Below are 18,447 nucleotides of genomic sequence, written 5' to 3'. Positions count from 1 at the left end.
CACGATCTCGCGAGATCTCGCGTGATCTCGCGGGAGTTCGAGCCCCGCGTCGGGCTCTGGGCTGATGGCTCGGAGCCTGGAGCCTGTTTCCGATTCTGTGTCTCCCTCTCTCTCTGCCCCTCCCCTGTTCATGCTCTGTCTCTCTCTGTCCCAAAAATAAATAAACGTTGAAAAAAAAAAAAAATTCTTGAGGACCCCAAGTAACTTTTGTGTGTGTGGACTCTAGCTACCGATATTTACTGAAGTAGAAATTAAAACTGAGAAATTTAAAAAAATGTAAATGTATATAAAAATACAATAATAAATCCAATACATGTTAACATAGTAATTTTTCACAAAAAAAGATCTTATTTTCTGAAACAAAAGACAGAGTCAAAAGAATGACATTGCTTTTGGGGAGCCTGGGTGGCTGAGTTGGTTAAGCTTCTGACTTCAGCTCAGGTCCTGATCACGGTTCGTGGGTTTGAGCCCTGCGTCAGGCTCTGTGCTGTCATTGCAGGGCCTGCTTTGGATCCACTGTCCGCCCTCCTCTCTGCTGCTCCCCTGCGTGCGTGCGCTTGTGCACTTTCTCTCTCTCTCTTAAAAATAAATAAACATTAAAAAAAAGAAGAATGGCATTGTTTTTTGCATTTTTGCAATTCTCCTTGGTATCTGGCTTAATAGGATATAGCTGGAGTCTCCTATCTGCCTCATGTCCAGTCTTTGGTGACGTTGTCCTCTGAGCAGCCTCTGGAAAGTTCTGTAGCCTTGTGAGAGAATGACAATGAACAAAACAAATAAGACCTTTGATTATCAGGAGAATAGTTTTTATCTTATACACCCCCTGGAGAGCTCCTGGGAACTCGTGGGTGCCCCTGGACTGCACTTGGAGAACAACTGTTTTATAACAGTCACTCTGTTTGTTGACTCACTCTGTTCTGTGACCGTGTTCTGTGAGAGTAGGGCCCAGGTCCACCTTCCTCACTACTGTATCCCTAGTCCTTGTCTTCGAGATACCGATTGATTGCCCATTTATTCAATCACTGGCCCAGTTTGGTTTTCTGGAAACAGACATCACACACTGGAGGCCTTTGCTCTGTGTGTGCAAGAGAACTGCAGTCCATGGGCGTTCCTTTTACCAAGTCCAGCGGGACACTTTGGGCTTGTTTTGCACATATTGTCACAAGAGTGTATTTCTTTGGGCTTAAATATTGGGGTGAAAGCGAAAAACAAATAGCTGCTGTCCTTGATTTAAACATAAGATGTATGTGTATGGGGTGATAGGAATCACTCTGAACTAAACTGTGGAATACTGCCTTACATTCTAAACATTAATCCTTTCTTTTGTTTCTGCCTCACCAGAAAGTGTGTGAAAATGCATTGTTCCCGTTCATCTGTGGTCAGAGAAGTAGTTTAGGAAAAATACACAAGAAATACTTATTCTGAAAAGGTCATTAGGCAACCAGTAGGAGATGTCAGTTTACCTTAAATGCTTGCCAGAAAAACCAACCCATTCGTTGACTGGACCAGAAGAGGACATTTAAAGCGGCGATGAAGCAGGGGGAAAGGAGCAGCGAGGGGCATAGCTTATAAGTTATGTGTTGTCTGTTTCCATGAAAGCCTTAATTGGGAAGAAAAGGAACAGGTGCCTATCATAACTACAAGTTCAGCATTTATGGCATGTCGTTTTAGGCCATCACCATGCTGTCCTGGGCACCCTTAAAAATCGTGATGTGCAAGCGCACTAATTATGGCACTACTAAAAATTCGTGTTCTTGACCTCAGCCTTCATCGTGATCTGCTTTGGAGCATTTGTACTTTTTGCCATGATCATTGTCGTAGGCCTTGAAACCACTGGGAGATTTTTATTTTTGCTTTTCAAAGAAAGCAGACTTTGAACTTCAGACGTAGATTTTCTGATATTGTGGATTAGTGGCTTATTTATGTGGTCCATATAGACCGTTTAATAATAGTGTTACGTGTTTCTGATGTATTTTGATGACATTTTGAATGGAGGCCAATGAGAAAATAGTGTTGGCACTCAGCATAGATTAGGTAATTCTTCAGTGGGACAGAGTGTTTGCTATTGAAGGAAGTTACTGGTCATGTTAATATGGCCACAGTGCACTTTGACATCACTCCCCGTAGTAGATGATGGATTGTGCTGTGATGTTAACATGCCCTTAAAGACAGAGGTACTTGAAAACAGAATTGTTTACACTCTGTCATTGTGAGGTTCTGGCAGTTTAATAGGCTTCCCTTTTAGTAAGGAAAAGTCTTTTCGTTTTTCATTTCTACCTACAGAGCTTTTATCTCTCCTTTAGGATGGCCAGGATAAGTCCATTTATTTGTACACCTCATACCTGTGACTCACCTATTTGTTTATTAACAATGTGCTGACACGTTAAACCCATTTCTGTAGGAATAAGTATTTAAATTCTGTGTGCCAGAGACCTTAGCATGTTGTGGGATGAAATATTTTACCCCTTTTCTTCCTTTTAGCACAGCATTCTGAAATTTTTTGGTCATTGCAATGATCTTGACCGGGAGATGAGAAAATGCTTGAAGAATGAGGTAAGAAAAGTGTTAAAGAATAAAAATGGTTGAACAGTAGAATAGACCATTTTTGAACAATATTTTACAATATTGCCATTATTAATTTTTATTCCGAATTTTAGTATAACAGAGAGAATTGACTTTAGACGTACATCCTCCCCTAAAACCAAGAGGAGAAATAAAAGCCTTTTCTGGGGACAGTTAGAACATTGCTAAGATTTTTTTTTTGTTTTTTGTTTTTTGCATGCACGTAAATGAAAACAACTTCCTTATTGTAATCATTGTAACTCTCCTGTATGAATTGCAAGGTTTGGGAAGTTGAATTTGTTTAGCAGAAAGACTTCTGACAGTCAGCTATTACCTGTAGTGGGTAACAGATACTCTTCGGGCCTGTTCCCTCATAGAACATGGCAGGAGCCAGACATGGTCTCCTCACAGGTTTAAAATTGTGAATTTCTTTATAACCATGGCATGTACAAGCCATAGGGATCTAGTTTGACTTGATTGGAAACACTCATTTCCTAAACTTGGTGTTAGGCCATGACATGGACTTGGACATATAGTAGGGTGCTTTTGAAATCTTTGAAAAGACATGTATTTTTTAATTTTTTAAAAATATTTATTTATTTTTGAGAGAGAAACAGAGCACGAGCAGGGGAGGGGCAGAGAGAGAGGGAGACACAGAATCTGAAGCAGGCTCCAAGCTCTGAGCTGTCAGCACAGAGCCCGACATGGGGCTCAAACTCACGAACCGTGAGATCATGACCTGAGCCAAAATCCGGCGCTTCACCGACTGAGCTGCCCAGGTGCCTCGAAAAGAAATTTAATTCCCTTTCTTTTCACACATGAGTTGTGTTATGTCCAAAACCTTAAAAAATCTATAACTATTAAAACCTGCCTTCCAGTTTTTTTGCTTTTTCCATATTTTTGAACTTCTTTTCCTATTTGCCTCATGGTGAAAGGTATGAGTTATAATATTTGAAGCTGTCCAGCATCTATATTTTTGTTTTTTGTATTTTCCAATCTGAGGCTTTGGGGGTTTTTTGGTTTTGTTTGTTTTTTCTCTTCCTAGAGTCCCTTTCTAGTGTCTGTACTGTTTGAAGAACTTTCTGGAGTTCTCACTTCAGGGTCATCATTTTCTTTGCACAAACATGTACATGTATAAGTGTTTTAAATTGATTTTTCAAGAGTTTTTCTTCACTGGTAAAGCTAGTTTATATGAAAGCTGAACCTAGGGCTTTGTTTGGTTTCCATAAGGATTATGGCAAAACGAAGCCCACGCTGTGGTGTTCATTGCAGCGATTTATTTCTCACATGCTTTCTGTTGGGTCTGTTCGCCTTTTCCCCTAAATTTAGATTTTTTTTTCTTCTTATGGTTCAATAATTTTTGCCATTGGTGTGGTGATTAGATCTTTATATGAAATTTTCTTCCCAGGCGGTCCTGAGACGTTAGTGACCGTTTGGTAGGATGTTGTAGATATTTTTCTTACTTTGTTTTCATATAAATTTTAGATTTTCTCCTTGACTTCTTTTCTAAGTCCTCTATGTGGTTTTTATGTTGCTTCATTACCTGATTTATGGATGTTTTTCTGTCTGTACTTTCATGCTTCAGTCCTCTGAACCTGTGCTCATTTATTTCCTCTCTGCCTTTAATGCTTTCTGGTTTACCATTTACTGCTCACACGTGCTCCTCTATCATTTCCTTCATGTGCCATTTGAGTACTTTATTCCTTGAAGCTTTTAACTAGAAGGACCTGGCCAGTTTCCCTTTGCCTCTCTTTGCCACTGTGTTACTGCCCCCCCCCCCCCATTCCCCATTTTATTGAAAGAATCACTAATATTACTTTTGCAGCGTCCTTTTTGTCCCTCTTAATTGTTCGGTTTGATTTAGTTTTTGGTTAACTGAGCTTCCATTCTATCTACATTGTTCAGTGAAGTTTTGTGAATAACATCACATGCATATATTTTTCTTTTCCTTCTTTTATTCAGAGGCCATCTGGACTCCCTTTGGGCATATCTTAACATATATTTTAACATAGAGTGTAATTTGCTCTTTAACCTGTTTTTTGGGGCCACCTACACAGTATTCTGAAGATTTACCCTTAAAACCCTTCTCCCAGCCTGATTGCTGGTGGGCAGTCCAGCATATGTGATTAAAGATAGATATCAAATATTTTTCTCCGAGTATGTATCTCTGCATGTTCTAGAATAGTGCCTTAAAAAAAAAAAAAACAAAACCAAAACTTGTTAAAGCAATGAAATGCCCTTTTCCCCCGAAAAATCTTCAGAAGAAAATTAATGTATGACAGATAAAAGGAATGATTTTGGTTAAAGGGACCTGGTGTTTCATCTGTAATTTGAAGTGGTCCTTTGATGGGGAAGAAAAAAATTTCGGAAACTATCATTCCAGAAGCTATGTTATAACTCTTCAATCAAAACTTTAGATCCAGAAAACTTCTTAAAGATCATCTAGCCTAGCTCCCTGTATTTGAGGTTACAGGACCCGAAGATGTACTGATCATGAACCTCCACACCATTGTCTCAGGGGTCGGAGGCGGGGGATCCAGTCAGGTCTCTAGTTAGCTCTCTATCACTGATTTCATTTCTGTGGCCTCTTCCCGTATCTCTGGCTCCTAAAAGATTTTGATGTCTAGCTGTTCACAATACTTAGTTTTTTCAACTTGAATTTACTTTTATATTTTTCCCCTTTTTCATAGGGACCCTTCATTCACCTTTAAAATAATGTCTGTATTGGTGTATATAAACCTGTACATATATCCATGTAAGAACACTTATATTCAAGTTTCTCTGCTTTAAATGAGTGCATTGTCTAAGTGCCAGGCTGTGTATTTCCTGTTATTTAATAACCTACTGATCAGAATACTAGGCTGAAAACCTCCAGGTGAAAACTGCATTTAGATCCGACTAATTACAGAAATGTAGGATTTGGGGAGAATCCGTTTGATGACTCTTTATAATGAAAAAAATCCTGGGAAGTTTAGCTGACTAGAAGTTTCCACGTGAACTAATAGGATAATATGGTTGCCAAGAGCCATTTACTCTTGATAATATTTATAGAAATAACATGTCTAGGTCCTAAGAACTAGTAGGTCCACTGTAGCCCACATCTATCAGACTGTGTGGAGCTCTGTATTTAATTCTGGTTGTGATATTTTTTTTATCAGGAATATTGATATTAAAGCGCTTTATAAAAGGTGCTTGGTAGCTATTAGAAGGCAGAAGCCATGTTCTTTGAATCTCTATGGAAGCCAGGAATGTTCAGCCTAAAAAAGAGGTAGTAAGTGGGTCATCTGTAACCAGATATTTGCCACATTATAGCAGGCAAGAAGAAATAGGCAGTAGGAGAATTTACATGGAAACACTGGTTCAACATAAAAAACACTTTGGAACGAGTAGAAGTGGCCAACAGCGAAATAGGTTACCTCTCAAGGTAGTGAGCTCCTCATAACTATAAGTGTTCAAGCAGAGGTTAGATGCGTGTGATCGTGAGTTCCTAAAGAACAGGGACAATACTCACTCATCTTAAATATTTCCTGAATTCATATTTTGGGAAGAAATTAATTCAGTAAATATTTGTGCATCTCTTAGGATGTAGGTGCTGTACTGTGTTTGCAATTTCAGATTCAGTGAAATAAAAGACAAGTAAGAATTTTATCAGCAGAAACAACTTATTTTGCAAATATTTTAAAATATCTAACTCAGCTGATATGTAAATGGTAATATAATCTGCTGTCTCTTTTCTCCCCTTTCCTTTTATTTTCCAGTACATGGAAAAGAGGACCAAGAGCAGGGAGCATGGCAATGCGATGAGAAAAAGACTTTTTAATCCCGCAGAGGAATCTGAAAAATAAATTGCAGGCATACCTCGTGTTATTGTGCTTCATTTTATTGAGCTTCGCAGCTAGTGCATTTTTTTCAAATTGAAGGTTGGTGGCAACCTCGCGTCGAGTGAGTCTATTGGTGCCATTTTTCCAACAGCATTTCTCACCTCGTGTTTCTGTATTGCATTTTGGTAATTCTTACAATATTTCAAACTTTATAATCACTATTATAATTCTTATGCTGGTCTGTGATGTTACTGTTGTCATTGTTTCGGGGCATCACGAAGCGTGTCCACAGAAGACAGTGAACTTCATCAGCGTTGTGTGTGTTCTGACTGCTCACCTACCAGCCCTTCCCTCGTCTCCCCTTGTCCTCGGGCCTCCCTGTTCCCTGAGACTCAGCAGTATTGAAATTAGGCCAGATAGGAACCCTACGCTGGCCTCTAAGGGTGCAAGTGACAGGAAGAGTCCCTCGTCTCTCACTTTAAGTCAAAAGCTAGAAGTGATTATGCTCAGGGAGAAGGGCATGTTGAAAGCGGAGATAGGCCGGAGCCAGGCCTCTTGCATCATTTAGCCAAGCTGTGAGTGCAAAGGGAAAGTTCCCGAAGGAGATCAAAAGGGCTCCTCCAGCGGACACGCAAATGCGAAGAGAGCGAGAGGACTTACTGCTGATGAGAAGGTTTCAGCGGTCTGGATAGAAGAGGAAACATTCTCTTAAGCCAAAGCCTAATCCAGAGCAAAGTGCTAACTCTCTCCAGTTCCATGGAGGCTGAGAGGCGAAGAAGCTGCACAAGAAAAGCTTGAAATTGGCCCATATTGGTTCGTGAGGCGCAAAGGAAAGAGGCTGTCGTCCTAACCTCAAAGTCCAAGGTGAAGCGGCAGGCGCTGTTGCAGAAGCTCCAGCCACGTGGAGGCAAGGCCCTTCACCAGCAAAAAGACTGACTTACGGAAAGCTCAGGTGATATGGTTAGCACCTTATAAACAATAAAGTATTTTTTAATGAAGGCGTGTACATTGATTTTTAGACGTAATGCTATTGTATACTCACTAGACTACAGGGTAGTGTAAACATAACTTTTATATGTGCTGGGAAGCCAGCAAAGTCATTTGACTCATTTTACTGTGGTATTTGCTTTCTTGTGGTCTGGAACCAAATCTTTAAGATCTCTGAGGTTTGCCTGTATACTTCCACTAGGTGCCTTAGCTGAGAGAAGACCTAAAACCTCTTGGTGGATAACTGAAAGAATCTTACCTCATTTGGTCTCCAGAATCCTTTGGACAGAAAGTGACTCATGAGAAATCAAGCCATGGAGAAATATGGAAACCCCGATTCTGAGTATTTTGTTAGGCAGAGAGCCTTAGGTACTCTCTCCCTTCTGCCAACACACCTGACTTGTAACATGTTCCCTCCCGTTGCCAACAATCAGTTAACATTTGCGTAACTTATCTCCTTCAATAAAATAATTGACTTGAATCATATGGTCTCTGTTCTCTTAGACTTTCTTGCAATTAGGGCAAAATGGTCCCATTAGATAACTCTCCTTTTTGACAATGTACTGATTTTGGAGCTTAAACATTGAAGACACAAGCTAGGGCAAAAAGAGTTTGGGGGAGTCTCAGCTGTATTTATATGAAAATGGCCCAACTTTATTGTTTCCAGATTCATTTCTAGTGGTCACCCCTACCCCCCCACCCCCACCAGGGCTCTTTCTGCCAGGTGTTTCTGAAACTGGTGACAATCTAGAAGTCAGCAGCTTCCAGCCACAGCCGCAGCAGGGTCTTGATCTTCTTGTCAGTTGAGATGTCGACAGATTGTGAGCTGTGTGCACCTTCTAGTGAAGTCTGTGTATATGTCCAGAGTGAAGCCTTGTTGATAGTAGTGTTCAATAAGTGCTTTTCTCATCATAAGAGGTGTTCAAGGGGCTGGACATTCACTGAGCAAGGTGGTCACAGGGAGTAGCAGGCATTTGCTGGAGAGATGGAGAAAGAAGTAGAAATAATTCTGAGGGCCTTTCTGAGACTGAGATTTACGAATATTTATTTAGCCCCTTCCTCCTTGTCAGTCAGAACAGGTGCAGAAATGAGACATCTTGCCTTTAGATGCTTGTAGTAAACGCATGAGTTGACTATTACAGTAGCATAGTAGTGCCATGATGAGGTGGGTGTCATAGAAAACATAGAAAGGGCATCCATACCCAGCCTTCAAGGAGAAGGAGCCATTCCAAGAAAGCCACTTAGCAAGGTAGTCTTTGACAAATGGAGTAAAAGTGGAATGCATTCTAGGGAACTTCAAATTGTTTAACATGACTGGAGTATGAGAGCTGTTGGTGGAGGAAGATAAAAGATGTCTTTGAATTCAGTTGAAGTTTTTTTCTTTTTTTTTAAACGAATGAATTTATTATTATTATTATTTTTTTTTTTTATTCTGAGAGAGGAAGCAAGTGTGAGCTGGGGAGATGGGCAGAGGGAGGGAGAGAATCTCAAGCAGGCTACATGCTCCTTATAGAGCCCGAAGCGGGGCTCAGTTCCACAACCCTGGGATCATGACCTGAGCTGAAATCAAGAGTCAGACGCTCAGCTGACTGAGCCAGCCAGGCGCCCCTGGAAATTTTTCTTCGATGCTCTTGTGACCAGTTGCAGATTTTAATATGGTGATTAGGGATTTATGGAGGGGCCTTAGTTGGAAAGGCGATGTGTTTCGATTTGCATTTTAGTAAGATCTTTCTGGTTATGGTTTAGGAGATAGATTGGAGAAAGAAGGTTATACCCAGGGAGTCCCGTTCGATTTTTGTCCTAATTTGGGTGGTAAGTGAAGGCCTGAAATAGCAAAGAGGCTTGGAAATTCACACAAATGGCTGGATTTGAGGGCAGTTTGAACACGGATTCAGCATGGCTGGCGAGGGGGTCTTGGGCGTTTGTGTCTGCATGCTGCTGGGGCCCTGCCCCGAGTGGGAGTGGGAGGGGAGGGGTAGCAGAGGTGTGGGGGAGAGTGCTGGGTTCGAGGTGTGTGCGGAAGGCCCTGGGCGGAGATGGCTCTTCGCCTTCTGAGGACGCAGGTCCGGAGCGTAGTAGTTGTCTGGATGACGACGGAATTGGGAGACAACAGCTTGCGTGTGGCCGCTGGCAGCCTGTGGGCCAGAGGTGCTAGCACGCCGCCTGAGGTGCTTTATAGATGAAACTTCGGGGTCACTTGAGTTTTTAAAATTATGTAAATACTACATTTTGGTGGAACACCGAGACAATCTAAGTTTGATAGATTTCACACCCTGATGTCCCTTGGCTCCAATAATTGACAGTTGGGTGTGTCTTCTGTGCATTTCCGTGACTATTTCAGGACAAGAAAAGGAGCCCCATATGTGGAGAAGGAGCAGGTGTAGGGAGAGAAGGCAAACCGTAGAGAATGGTGCCACTCCACAACCGTAGAGATGGGCAGGAAGGGTCCAGAGGATGGAGTGTCACTGGATTAAATAAGGGCTGAGCCGGAGGGACACAAGTAATTGGAAGGGCTTGGCAATGATGGAAAGGGTAATGTGAGGTCGAGAGGGGGACTCGCAAAATCGAAAGGAAATGGTGGGTGACACTTGGGAAAGGGTTGTCTCCTGAAAAGAATGCCAGAAAGGAGGGAGGTGTTGATCTGTGGAGTGTAATCTTTGAGGATGCAGAAGTGAGTGAGATTCAGGGCCCATGCCGACAGGGATACTGTTTTGTTTTGGGTTTTTTTCCCCCCAGAAAACTAATTCGAAACCGAAAATGAAGCACCATAGGAAATGGAAAGTATTCCTTTCAGAGAGCAATGAGTAACCTGTTTGTATGGGATGTGCTGCTGTCACCCGGGCTCTGTTTCTGCTCTCCGGGGACCCACATCTCAGGCACACTAACATGGTTCTCCGTAACTAGTCGTGTCTAGTAAATGTTTAAAAACCCTGGAAAAGGAAAATAAAAGGCACTAACTTGTAGCGTTTGCTATTTTCTGTGGTGTCCATCCTGCCACGGCAGATTTCAGCCTGCCAAGCCGATGTCCCTGTCCCTGACGGTGGAGCTGGGAAGAGGTGCTCACAGGAGGCTCCCCGGGCTGGGACCAGCTGACTCCGGCCCCCTGCGGCGCACCGCTGCCTGGCAGAGAGAATGCAAAGAATCCTCACTGATGGCCCACTGATGGTCACCTCTCCCACTTGAAAGAACCTGTCCCCCAAAATGTACGCTAACGCAAGACCCTTGTGCCCTCTGTGACGGAGCACCTGTAGTCCAGGACTGCTGGAGTTCACAGGGTCTACAGTCACCGTGTGCCAGGTGGATCAGGGAGGAAATGGGACCTGCCTGTGCCTTGATGGCTGGATTTGTGCCCCAGCCCTGGGCCGTCTGCTTCTCTTTCTGTTGCGACACCACCACCTTCTTCTGGTTTGGGACATGTCGCCACTTGCCTGCTATTCCCAGCCCTCTGCGGATCCGAGTGAAATCTCAGTTTTCTCTCTCCTTTGCGGAGCAAGTGCACTTTCCTCCTGGGGGTTTCTGGTTTATTTTTCAATTTTTTATTATTTCTTTAATTTTAAAATTTTTTACTGCCACTTGTAGTAGGAACCTGAGAGGCTGGAGGGAGAGGGGGTGGGAAGGAGCAGACGTCCTACGTCCTCTTGCATTTATCAGGCACCTGGCACCTCATCGTGTGCTGGTACTACAGTGCCGAACGAACTGGACACAGTCCAAGTGAGGGCAGGGCGCGCGTCACAAAGGACCACCTGAGTCCTGCTGAGGAATCTGGGTTTCCTTTCCAGGGCGGTGGGAAGACACTGTAGGGCTATGAAGGATACGGAGTGAAGTGATAGATGAACTTAGTGTGGATTTCTAGCGGCTTTGGGTCCTAAAGGACCGTCTCTCCAAGTTGAAGAGCTCGGGCCAAGGTGTTCCTGAGAAATCTAATTTTGTAGACTGCCCTGAGCCCTGATTCTCTGTTCTTGACAAATTTATTAACGTTTTACTGCAAGAAACACTGCACAGTTATACTTAAGAGTGAGGATAGAAAGTTGAACTTTTTCTGACCCTGCACAAATGGGGTTTAAAACCACTTTAATCTCCATGGAGTTTTTGGCGTAAAGCACCAAGTTCATTTCCTGAGCGTGTTTGGGGTAAATCTATAAAGGTGATGTCATTGGCCTGCCAGGTGGACACACCAGAGGTCTTTCTGTGCTTAGCAAAAGAACAAGTCCCAAGTCCCAGGTGAGGTGGCTTTGCCACCACAGTCAGATGAAAATTGGTGGCCTTTATGTGCTCTTATATCCGGGGGTTCAGCTCTGCCAAACGCTGCCCCCTGCACGGTGAGGTTCCTGGAGGAGAAAGTCCATAGTGGGGAGTGCAAGGGGGAGGCCAGAGGAAGCCTTGTTACCAGCCTGCTGACTCGGTGGTATTCCAGGTGGAGCAGGTGGCCTAGGCTGGAAGCCTGGGGGGCAGTCTCCTTCCTCCGAGCGCATCTCGGCTCTCACAGCCAGCTGGTCATCTGGGAAGACGGACGTTGAAAACGAGACTGATGGTAGAGAGGCGGGGCGGGGGATCGAGCTGGCCGAGCTGCTCTCGCTTGCAGAAACTTGTGGAAGACACCCGCTCAGTGTGAACCACCTCTGACAGCATGAGGGACACACACACGTGTGTCACCTTTGTTAAGCTAGCCAACCTTGCCGTTCTCTTTGTAAAGGAAACCTCCCAGGTTCACAGAAAACTGTACATACTACATGAACACCCGCGTACCCACTCTCCAGCTTTACTAATTAAAATTTTTTTAAACTTTTATTAATTTTAATGTTTCACTGTCTTTCAGGTCTTTTTTTTTTTTTTTTTTTTTTTTTTGATAAATAACATGTTACAGATGTGGGTGAAGCCTTTGTGTGTCTCAGCCCAATCCCATTCTTCCTTTATCAAAGGTGACTATAGACTGCTCTGATATATTTCATTCCCATGTATGTTTTTATACTTGTGATATATATGTAAGTACACATGAACTGTATGATTTTGCATGTCTAAATATTTTGTTGAGAAGTTGTCATGATGTGTATAGCCTTCTGTAGCTCACTTTTTTCACAATTATGTTGCTAAATGAAACTCTTCTTTGTTCATTTTAACTGCTGTGTAATATTCCTTTGTCATTGTGTGACTGTACCACAGTTTATGCATTTTCCTGTTGATGGTCACTTTAGACACTGGATTTTTGTTGCTTTTAAAATGCTTTAGTTAGCATTCTTACATGTCTTGTGCAGTCTGCGAGAGTGTCTCTTGAGTATAAACCTTGGATTTTGTTGAGCTGTAAGGATACATCTTCAACTGTGCTAGAAGTTTCTAAATTATACTGTAAATAGTTGCAGACATATATGAATACATCTCACTGATATTAAGTTGTTTAAATCTATGAACATGGTATACGTCTCTCCATTTTTTTCTGGTCTTCTATGTTTCTATGTTTTTTATGATTTTTAATTTTTTTTAATGTTCATTTATTTTTGAGAGAGAGGCACACACATAGAGCATGAGCAGGGGAGGGGCAGACAGAGGGACACAGAATCCAAAGCAGGCTCCAGGCTCTGAGCTGTCAGCACAGAGCCCATTGTGGGGCTTGAGCCCATGAACTGTGAGATCATGATCCGAGCTGAAGTCGGAAGCTTGACCGACTGAGCCACCCAGTCGTGCCCCCCCCCGCCAGCTTTTTAAATGATTTTTAAATGACAGCCTTACGCATCTTTTGCTAGATTTGTTCTTAAGTGGTACTTTAAAAATTGCATATTCTATTTTATTATTATGGGTATAATGCAGTTGCTTTCTTTATATTGATTTTATATCTAGAAAGTCTGCTGAATTTTAATTCTAATAGTTTATAGATTATTTAGGTATTTCTATGTAGACAGTAATGTCACTTGTGAATGTATTAACAGTATTGCTTCTTCCTTTCTAATGCTTACACTTTAAAAAAAAAAATTGCACTTAGGCATCTAGTACAGTGTTTAATAGCAGCATCAGACTAGTTTTGTTACTGACATTAAATCCGAACATTTCACTGGTTAGTGACATGTTTGCAGTACGTTTCTTTTTTTTTTTTAAAGTTTTTTTTTTAATGTTTTTATTTATTTTTGAGACAGAGAGAGACAGAGCATGAGCAGGGGAGGGGCAGAGAGAGAGAGAGGGAGACAGAATCCGAAGCAGTCTCCAGGCTCTGAGCTGTCAGCACAGAGCCCGACGCGGGGCTCGAACTCACGCACCCAGGTGCCCCTGCAGTATGTTTCTTGAAGACACCATTGCGTGGTTAAGGAAGTCCCTGTCTGTGGTTGATGAACTTGGTCAGAGTCAGTTACGTGTGCTTCCCCATACTGCTTCATCTGGAAAGCCAAGTCCCACATTTTCTCAGATTCTCTTACAGTTAGGCTTTACTGAATTGGTATCCATTAAGCAGTGAGACTTGAATCTGAAATGGACTTCAGCTGGGGAGAGGCAGGATGTCAGGTATTCGATTTGCTGGTGTGGATCATGGCGGACAGGGAGTAGCTATAGGACCAGCAATTTTTGCTGCAGTTGGGCCCCCCCCCCCCCACCGCGGTCCCTCCCCCCCTTTTTTTTTTGCCAGGCTGCTACTGCTGCTGCTTTTTAAATTTATTTATTTTTTTGAGAGAGACAACAAAAGCACGAGCTGGGGAGACGCAGGGAAAAGAGAGAGAGAATACCTCTACACCCTTGAGAGCTCTGGTATTTGCCTCTGCTTAGGTACCCCAGAGGGATTACGGAGTCAGAGCCACCTTTTGTGCTAAGTTTGTTGTTTAGGAATTCCTAGACCACTTGAGTAATGAGGTGAGGGAAGAAAACTCATGGTTATGAATTCTGGGTGAAAAAATTTTTTTCTTCTTGGAGCTCACGGTGTCAGGCTTTGGTCTCCCTATGGTAGTTACGTTTTCTTAGAGGGGTGCCTTTTGGGGGCTGGCACCACGTGGGATTCTTATCTCCATACCACTCCTCCTACAGACCCAGTGTTCTCCATCTTTGTCCGGCCTATGTATGAAAACCTGTTTCTAGGTTTACGGGGCTGGTCTAGGATACTGCGCATCTGTTGATGCATTTACCTGTTTGGCTTACAGTTTTCTGTTTCAGCCTCCATAGATTTTCTGTGCTTTCCTGTAAGGTCAGCTATGCCTCACACATTTCATTTGAAATGTGTTCTTTAGTATTTTCAAGTACTTTTATCGGGAAAACTTTCAGATGATAAAATCAGCTGCATTACCAGGAGCAGGTGTCCCGTGCATAAGATTTTAGCCCACAGAGACGTTGCTCACAAGGAATGGTTGTACTTTGAACAGTTAGAGGACTGAGTGTTCATTCCTAGAGGATGAGTGGGTATGAAAGGAGCTGGGAGGATGTGGGGAGGCAGGAAGGGCAGAGAGGGAACATTCTCGTTTCACTAGGCCTTCATCTACATCTGGACTCCGGCTGTTCAAACTGTGGTCCGTGGACCAGCAGTGTCAGCATCACTTGGCAGCTTGTTCGAGATACAGAGTCTCGGGCCCTACCCCTCACCTACTGACTGAGCACCTGCATTTTAATAAACTCCCCAGGAGATAAGTATATTAAAAATTTGATTTAGACTATCTCTGATGTGACTACCTTCCATAAAATGACTACTTTTTTTTTGTTTTGTTTTAAATGACTACATCTTTGAGGTTAAAGACCTTCCTCCACTCTCCTTGGCCACTTCTCTAGCTTAGTTCTTTTTCTCCAGTTAATTTTTAAGCACTTTTCTGAAATGGCTTTTGTACTGAAGTTTTTGAGAACAGTTCCTATTGGTGATATATTATATTGAGGGAGTGTTAATTTGACATGTTGTCATATTGAATATGACAGCAAAATCTTACTTAACTCGAGAGCAAAGCCGTTATGAAATTCTCGGGGCATTTGCTTTCTACTGTGCTCTGCCGGGTGGGGAGCTGAGTAGTTGAAGCATTCTGTACGGAGTGATTTAGACCTGGCTAAACTGAAGTGTTTGCTCTGTACCCAGAACATTCGTAATTCCCAGTATCCCCAAGAGCCAGGGGTTCCCTTTTGTCTACATCCTCCCAACACTTATTATCTTGTCTTTTTGATGAGTCATCCTCAAGAGTGTGGGGTGATATCTCATTGTGGTTTTGATTTGCATTTCTCCTATGATTAGTGATGTTGAGCATGTTTTAATGTACCTTTTGACCATTTATATGTCTTCTCTGGAGAAATGTCTAGGTCCTTGGCTCGTTTTTTAATCTTTTTGTTTGTTTTTTGGTTTATTTTGTTTTTTTGTTTTGTTTTGCTTTGTTTTTGCTTTTGAGTTGTATAAATTCCTTATATATTTTGGAGAGTAACCCTTTATCAGATATATATGGTTTGCAAATATTTTTTCCCATTCTATAGATTGTCTTTTCATTTTGTTGGTTGTTTCTTTTGTTGTGCAGAATCTTATTAGTTCAATGTAGTCCCACTTGTTTATTTTTGCTTTTGTTGCTTGTGCTTTTAGTGTCCTAGGCAAAAAAATGTTGCCCAGATCACTCACTGTCAAGGAGCTTTTTCCTAATTTAGTTTTCTAGGAGTTTTATAGTTTTCAGGTCTTATGTTTAAGTGTTTAATCCATTTCGAGTCCAGTTTTGTGGGTGGTGTAAAATTAAAAGACTCAAGAAACATAACCAAATGTGATATATATGAATCTTGCTCAGATTCTGATGGGAACAAACTGACTGCAAAAAAAAAAAGACATTTTGGGGAGCAGTTGGAGAAATTTAAGTATGATTGGGTTTCAGATGATAAGAGATTACTGTAATTTTGTTAAGTGTGATAATGGATTGTGATTGTGTTGAAAAGGTGTCTTTATCAGTTAAAGATGCATTCAAAGTTTTTGAAGTATTCACAGGGTAACTGATAGATGCCTGGGCTTTACTTTAAAATACGAGCAAACAAAGTGAGTGTAGGGGGATTAGATGAAACAAGACTGGCCATGAGTATGTAACTGTTGAAAATAAAAGGTCGATCATAGGGGTTTATTATATTTTTCTTTCTTCCTTAATGAATGTTTGAAATTTCCATAATAAAAAAAATTTTTAAAGAGTCTTAGACTCTTAAGAGTCAAGAAGTAATTTCCTCTAGAAATATAACATGTCATCAATATGTACTTTTCTGAGAAAAGGACCCAGTACCATTGGTTCTTCTTTTCCTAGATAACATTTATTTTTATTTTTGTGGACTCTGATGGGTTCTGGGTTTTCCTGCTAAAGACAGAGGGAAGCCTTAAAAAAACAAGCAAACAAACAAACAAAAAAACAGGTGTTGACAACAGAAACACAGAGTGGAATTAGGAATATGTTCAAAATATGAGATAAGTATATATTTATCCATGTAGAAGCCTATTCATAACTATTTTCAAGAATTTTTTTCTCCTAAGGCCTTATTTTCCATGACAAATTCCTATAAATCCACAATGTCTCTTTCAGGCTTTGTTGAGAGTCAGAGTATTGCCGTGGGAAGGAGCTTAGAATAGGACAAACCTGTATTCAGATCCCAGCTCTGTCGCCTTCGAGCTGTAATGATGGAGAGCAAATTTACTTAACCTTCCTGAACCTCGGTTTCTTCAGCTGTGAAATGAGACTAATTCTAGCACCTAAGTCATAGAGTTGTGGTTTAATTGACAACATTTCAGGTGTGGTGAGGTTTAAATTATATTCTTGGAACACTGTGAGCGTCCACGGATTCCGTGTGTGTGTGTGTGTGTGTGTGTGTGTTTGTGTGTTACAAAAACCTCCAGAACATGGCCACATGGGCACAAATGCCTGTTGTCTGCCCTGAAAACCCTGTCTCACTTGTGGCCCATAGCTTCTGTCAGTATGAGGAACTCACTTCTCTGAGGTTGATGTGTGCAACAATCCTCTATTTCTGGAGTTGACTACTCAGAAGTGCACTTCCAAGTACTTACTGTACTTCCTAACCTTGGTTTGCAAGCATAACTCATTCCAGAAACATGCTTGTGATCCACAGCACTTGTATACCAAAGTAAATTTCAAGAACCGTTGGCTCAGTTGTGATCATGTGACGTTCGGCGTCATGTACTACTCATGTTGCAAGACGTCGCCCGTTTATCAGGTTAAAATTTATTAGAAGTGTTTGCTCGTCTCGCGGAACACTCGCAGAACAAGTGACTCACAATCCAAGGTTTTACTGTACTTGACTCATTTCCCCCTTGGACTTGACTTGTCTTCTTCTACCTGGGGAGGAGAGTGAGATGTGAAAACCAAGCATAGGCATTATTTGATTGCTTGAGGAAGACCCTGCTTAGGTATCACGGGTGAGCTACACAGGTGAGTGGGGCCCTGCCTGTGCTCTCAAGAAGGCCTAGGACCCATCTCCATGTCTTAGGGGAAGAAGGAAGATGAGATGGTACGCAAGGCAAGTTTAGAGTCAGGATTTTTCGCTGGAATGTTGGCTTCTTTGTGTATCTTTGGCAAGCCGTCTCTCATTAATCTCTTTGAATCTCAGTTTTCTCACTATTGAAAGGAGGTCTCTGCTTCCCCAGTTGTATGGATCAAAGGAGACCGGGGCATTGCTTTTGAACTATGAAGGGCCGTACAAGTATTCATTGGTGTTTTCTAGAGAGAGTGTGTCATACTTCTGTTGGTATCCCAAGAGGCATCCAAAGAAATTAGGAGCAGCCCCCGAATGGCCTCTAGACTCTCCTGGGACATTAGCCGGGTCTTGGGAGGGTCTGACGCAGTCTACCCCCTTTGTCTTATTCTTGGCCTCCCAATGCTGCTCTTGGGCTTGGACAAGGAAGCTGCCTGAGGTGCAGTCCTTGCCATATATTGCAGTGCCCCTCAAAGGAGACAAGAAAGCCCTTCTCAGTGAGGAGAGGGTGTGAGGGGGTCACAATTCCTGGTGTCACTCTGCACCTTCATAGAAGTCCTTATGGGACTCCCCAAGGCAGGCCAGCCAGTGTACTAGGTGTTGGAAATGCAAGAGGAACAAACAGACATGGTGTTTTTAAGTTTGGTGAGAAGTTGGCAGGGCCTTCTGTGTGCCTGGTCTAGCACTGTCC

General features: G+C 42.3%; 1 protein-coding gene across 5 annotated transcripts in view; it reads left to right on the top strand.

Annotated features, from left to right (window-relative positions):
- The window catches only part of CMC2 (C-X9-C motif containing 2), a 19,078-nt gene extending 11,222 nt beyond the window's left edge, over window positions 1–7,856 (top strand). For 3 of the 5 annotated variants that reach the window (XM_040443200.1, XM_040443203.1, XM_040443202.1), the window contains 2 exons: window positions 2,482–2,553; window positions 6,321–7,854. In XM_040443200.1, coding sequence (XP_040299134.1) covers window positions 2,482–2,553; window positions 6,321–6,407 — 159 coding nt within the window. In that variant the 3' untranslated portion in view covers window positions 6,408–7,854. Of the gene's footprint in view, window positions 1–2,481; window positions 2,554–6,320 lie in introns of all 5 variants that reach the window. The other 2 variants (XR_005780857.1, XR_005780858.1) reach the window with 2 other exon arrangements.
- Window positions 7,857–18,447: the final 10,591 nt, after the last annotated feature.

The sequence above is a fragment of the Herpailurus yagouaroundi genome, unplaced genomic scaffold (genome assembly GCF_014898765.1).
Source record: "Herpailurus yagouaroundi ecotype Mexico unplaced genomic scaffold, PumYag 190, whole genome shotgun sequence".
Classification (NCBI taxonomy): Eukaryota; Metazoa; Chordata; class Mammalia; order Carnivora; family Felidae; genus Herpailurus; species Herpailurus yagouaroundi.
Note: the sequence above shows the minus strand (reverse complement) of the source record. Positions and strands in the feature narration are given on the sequence as shown.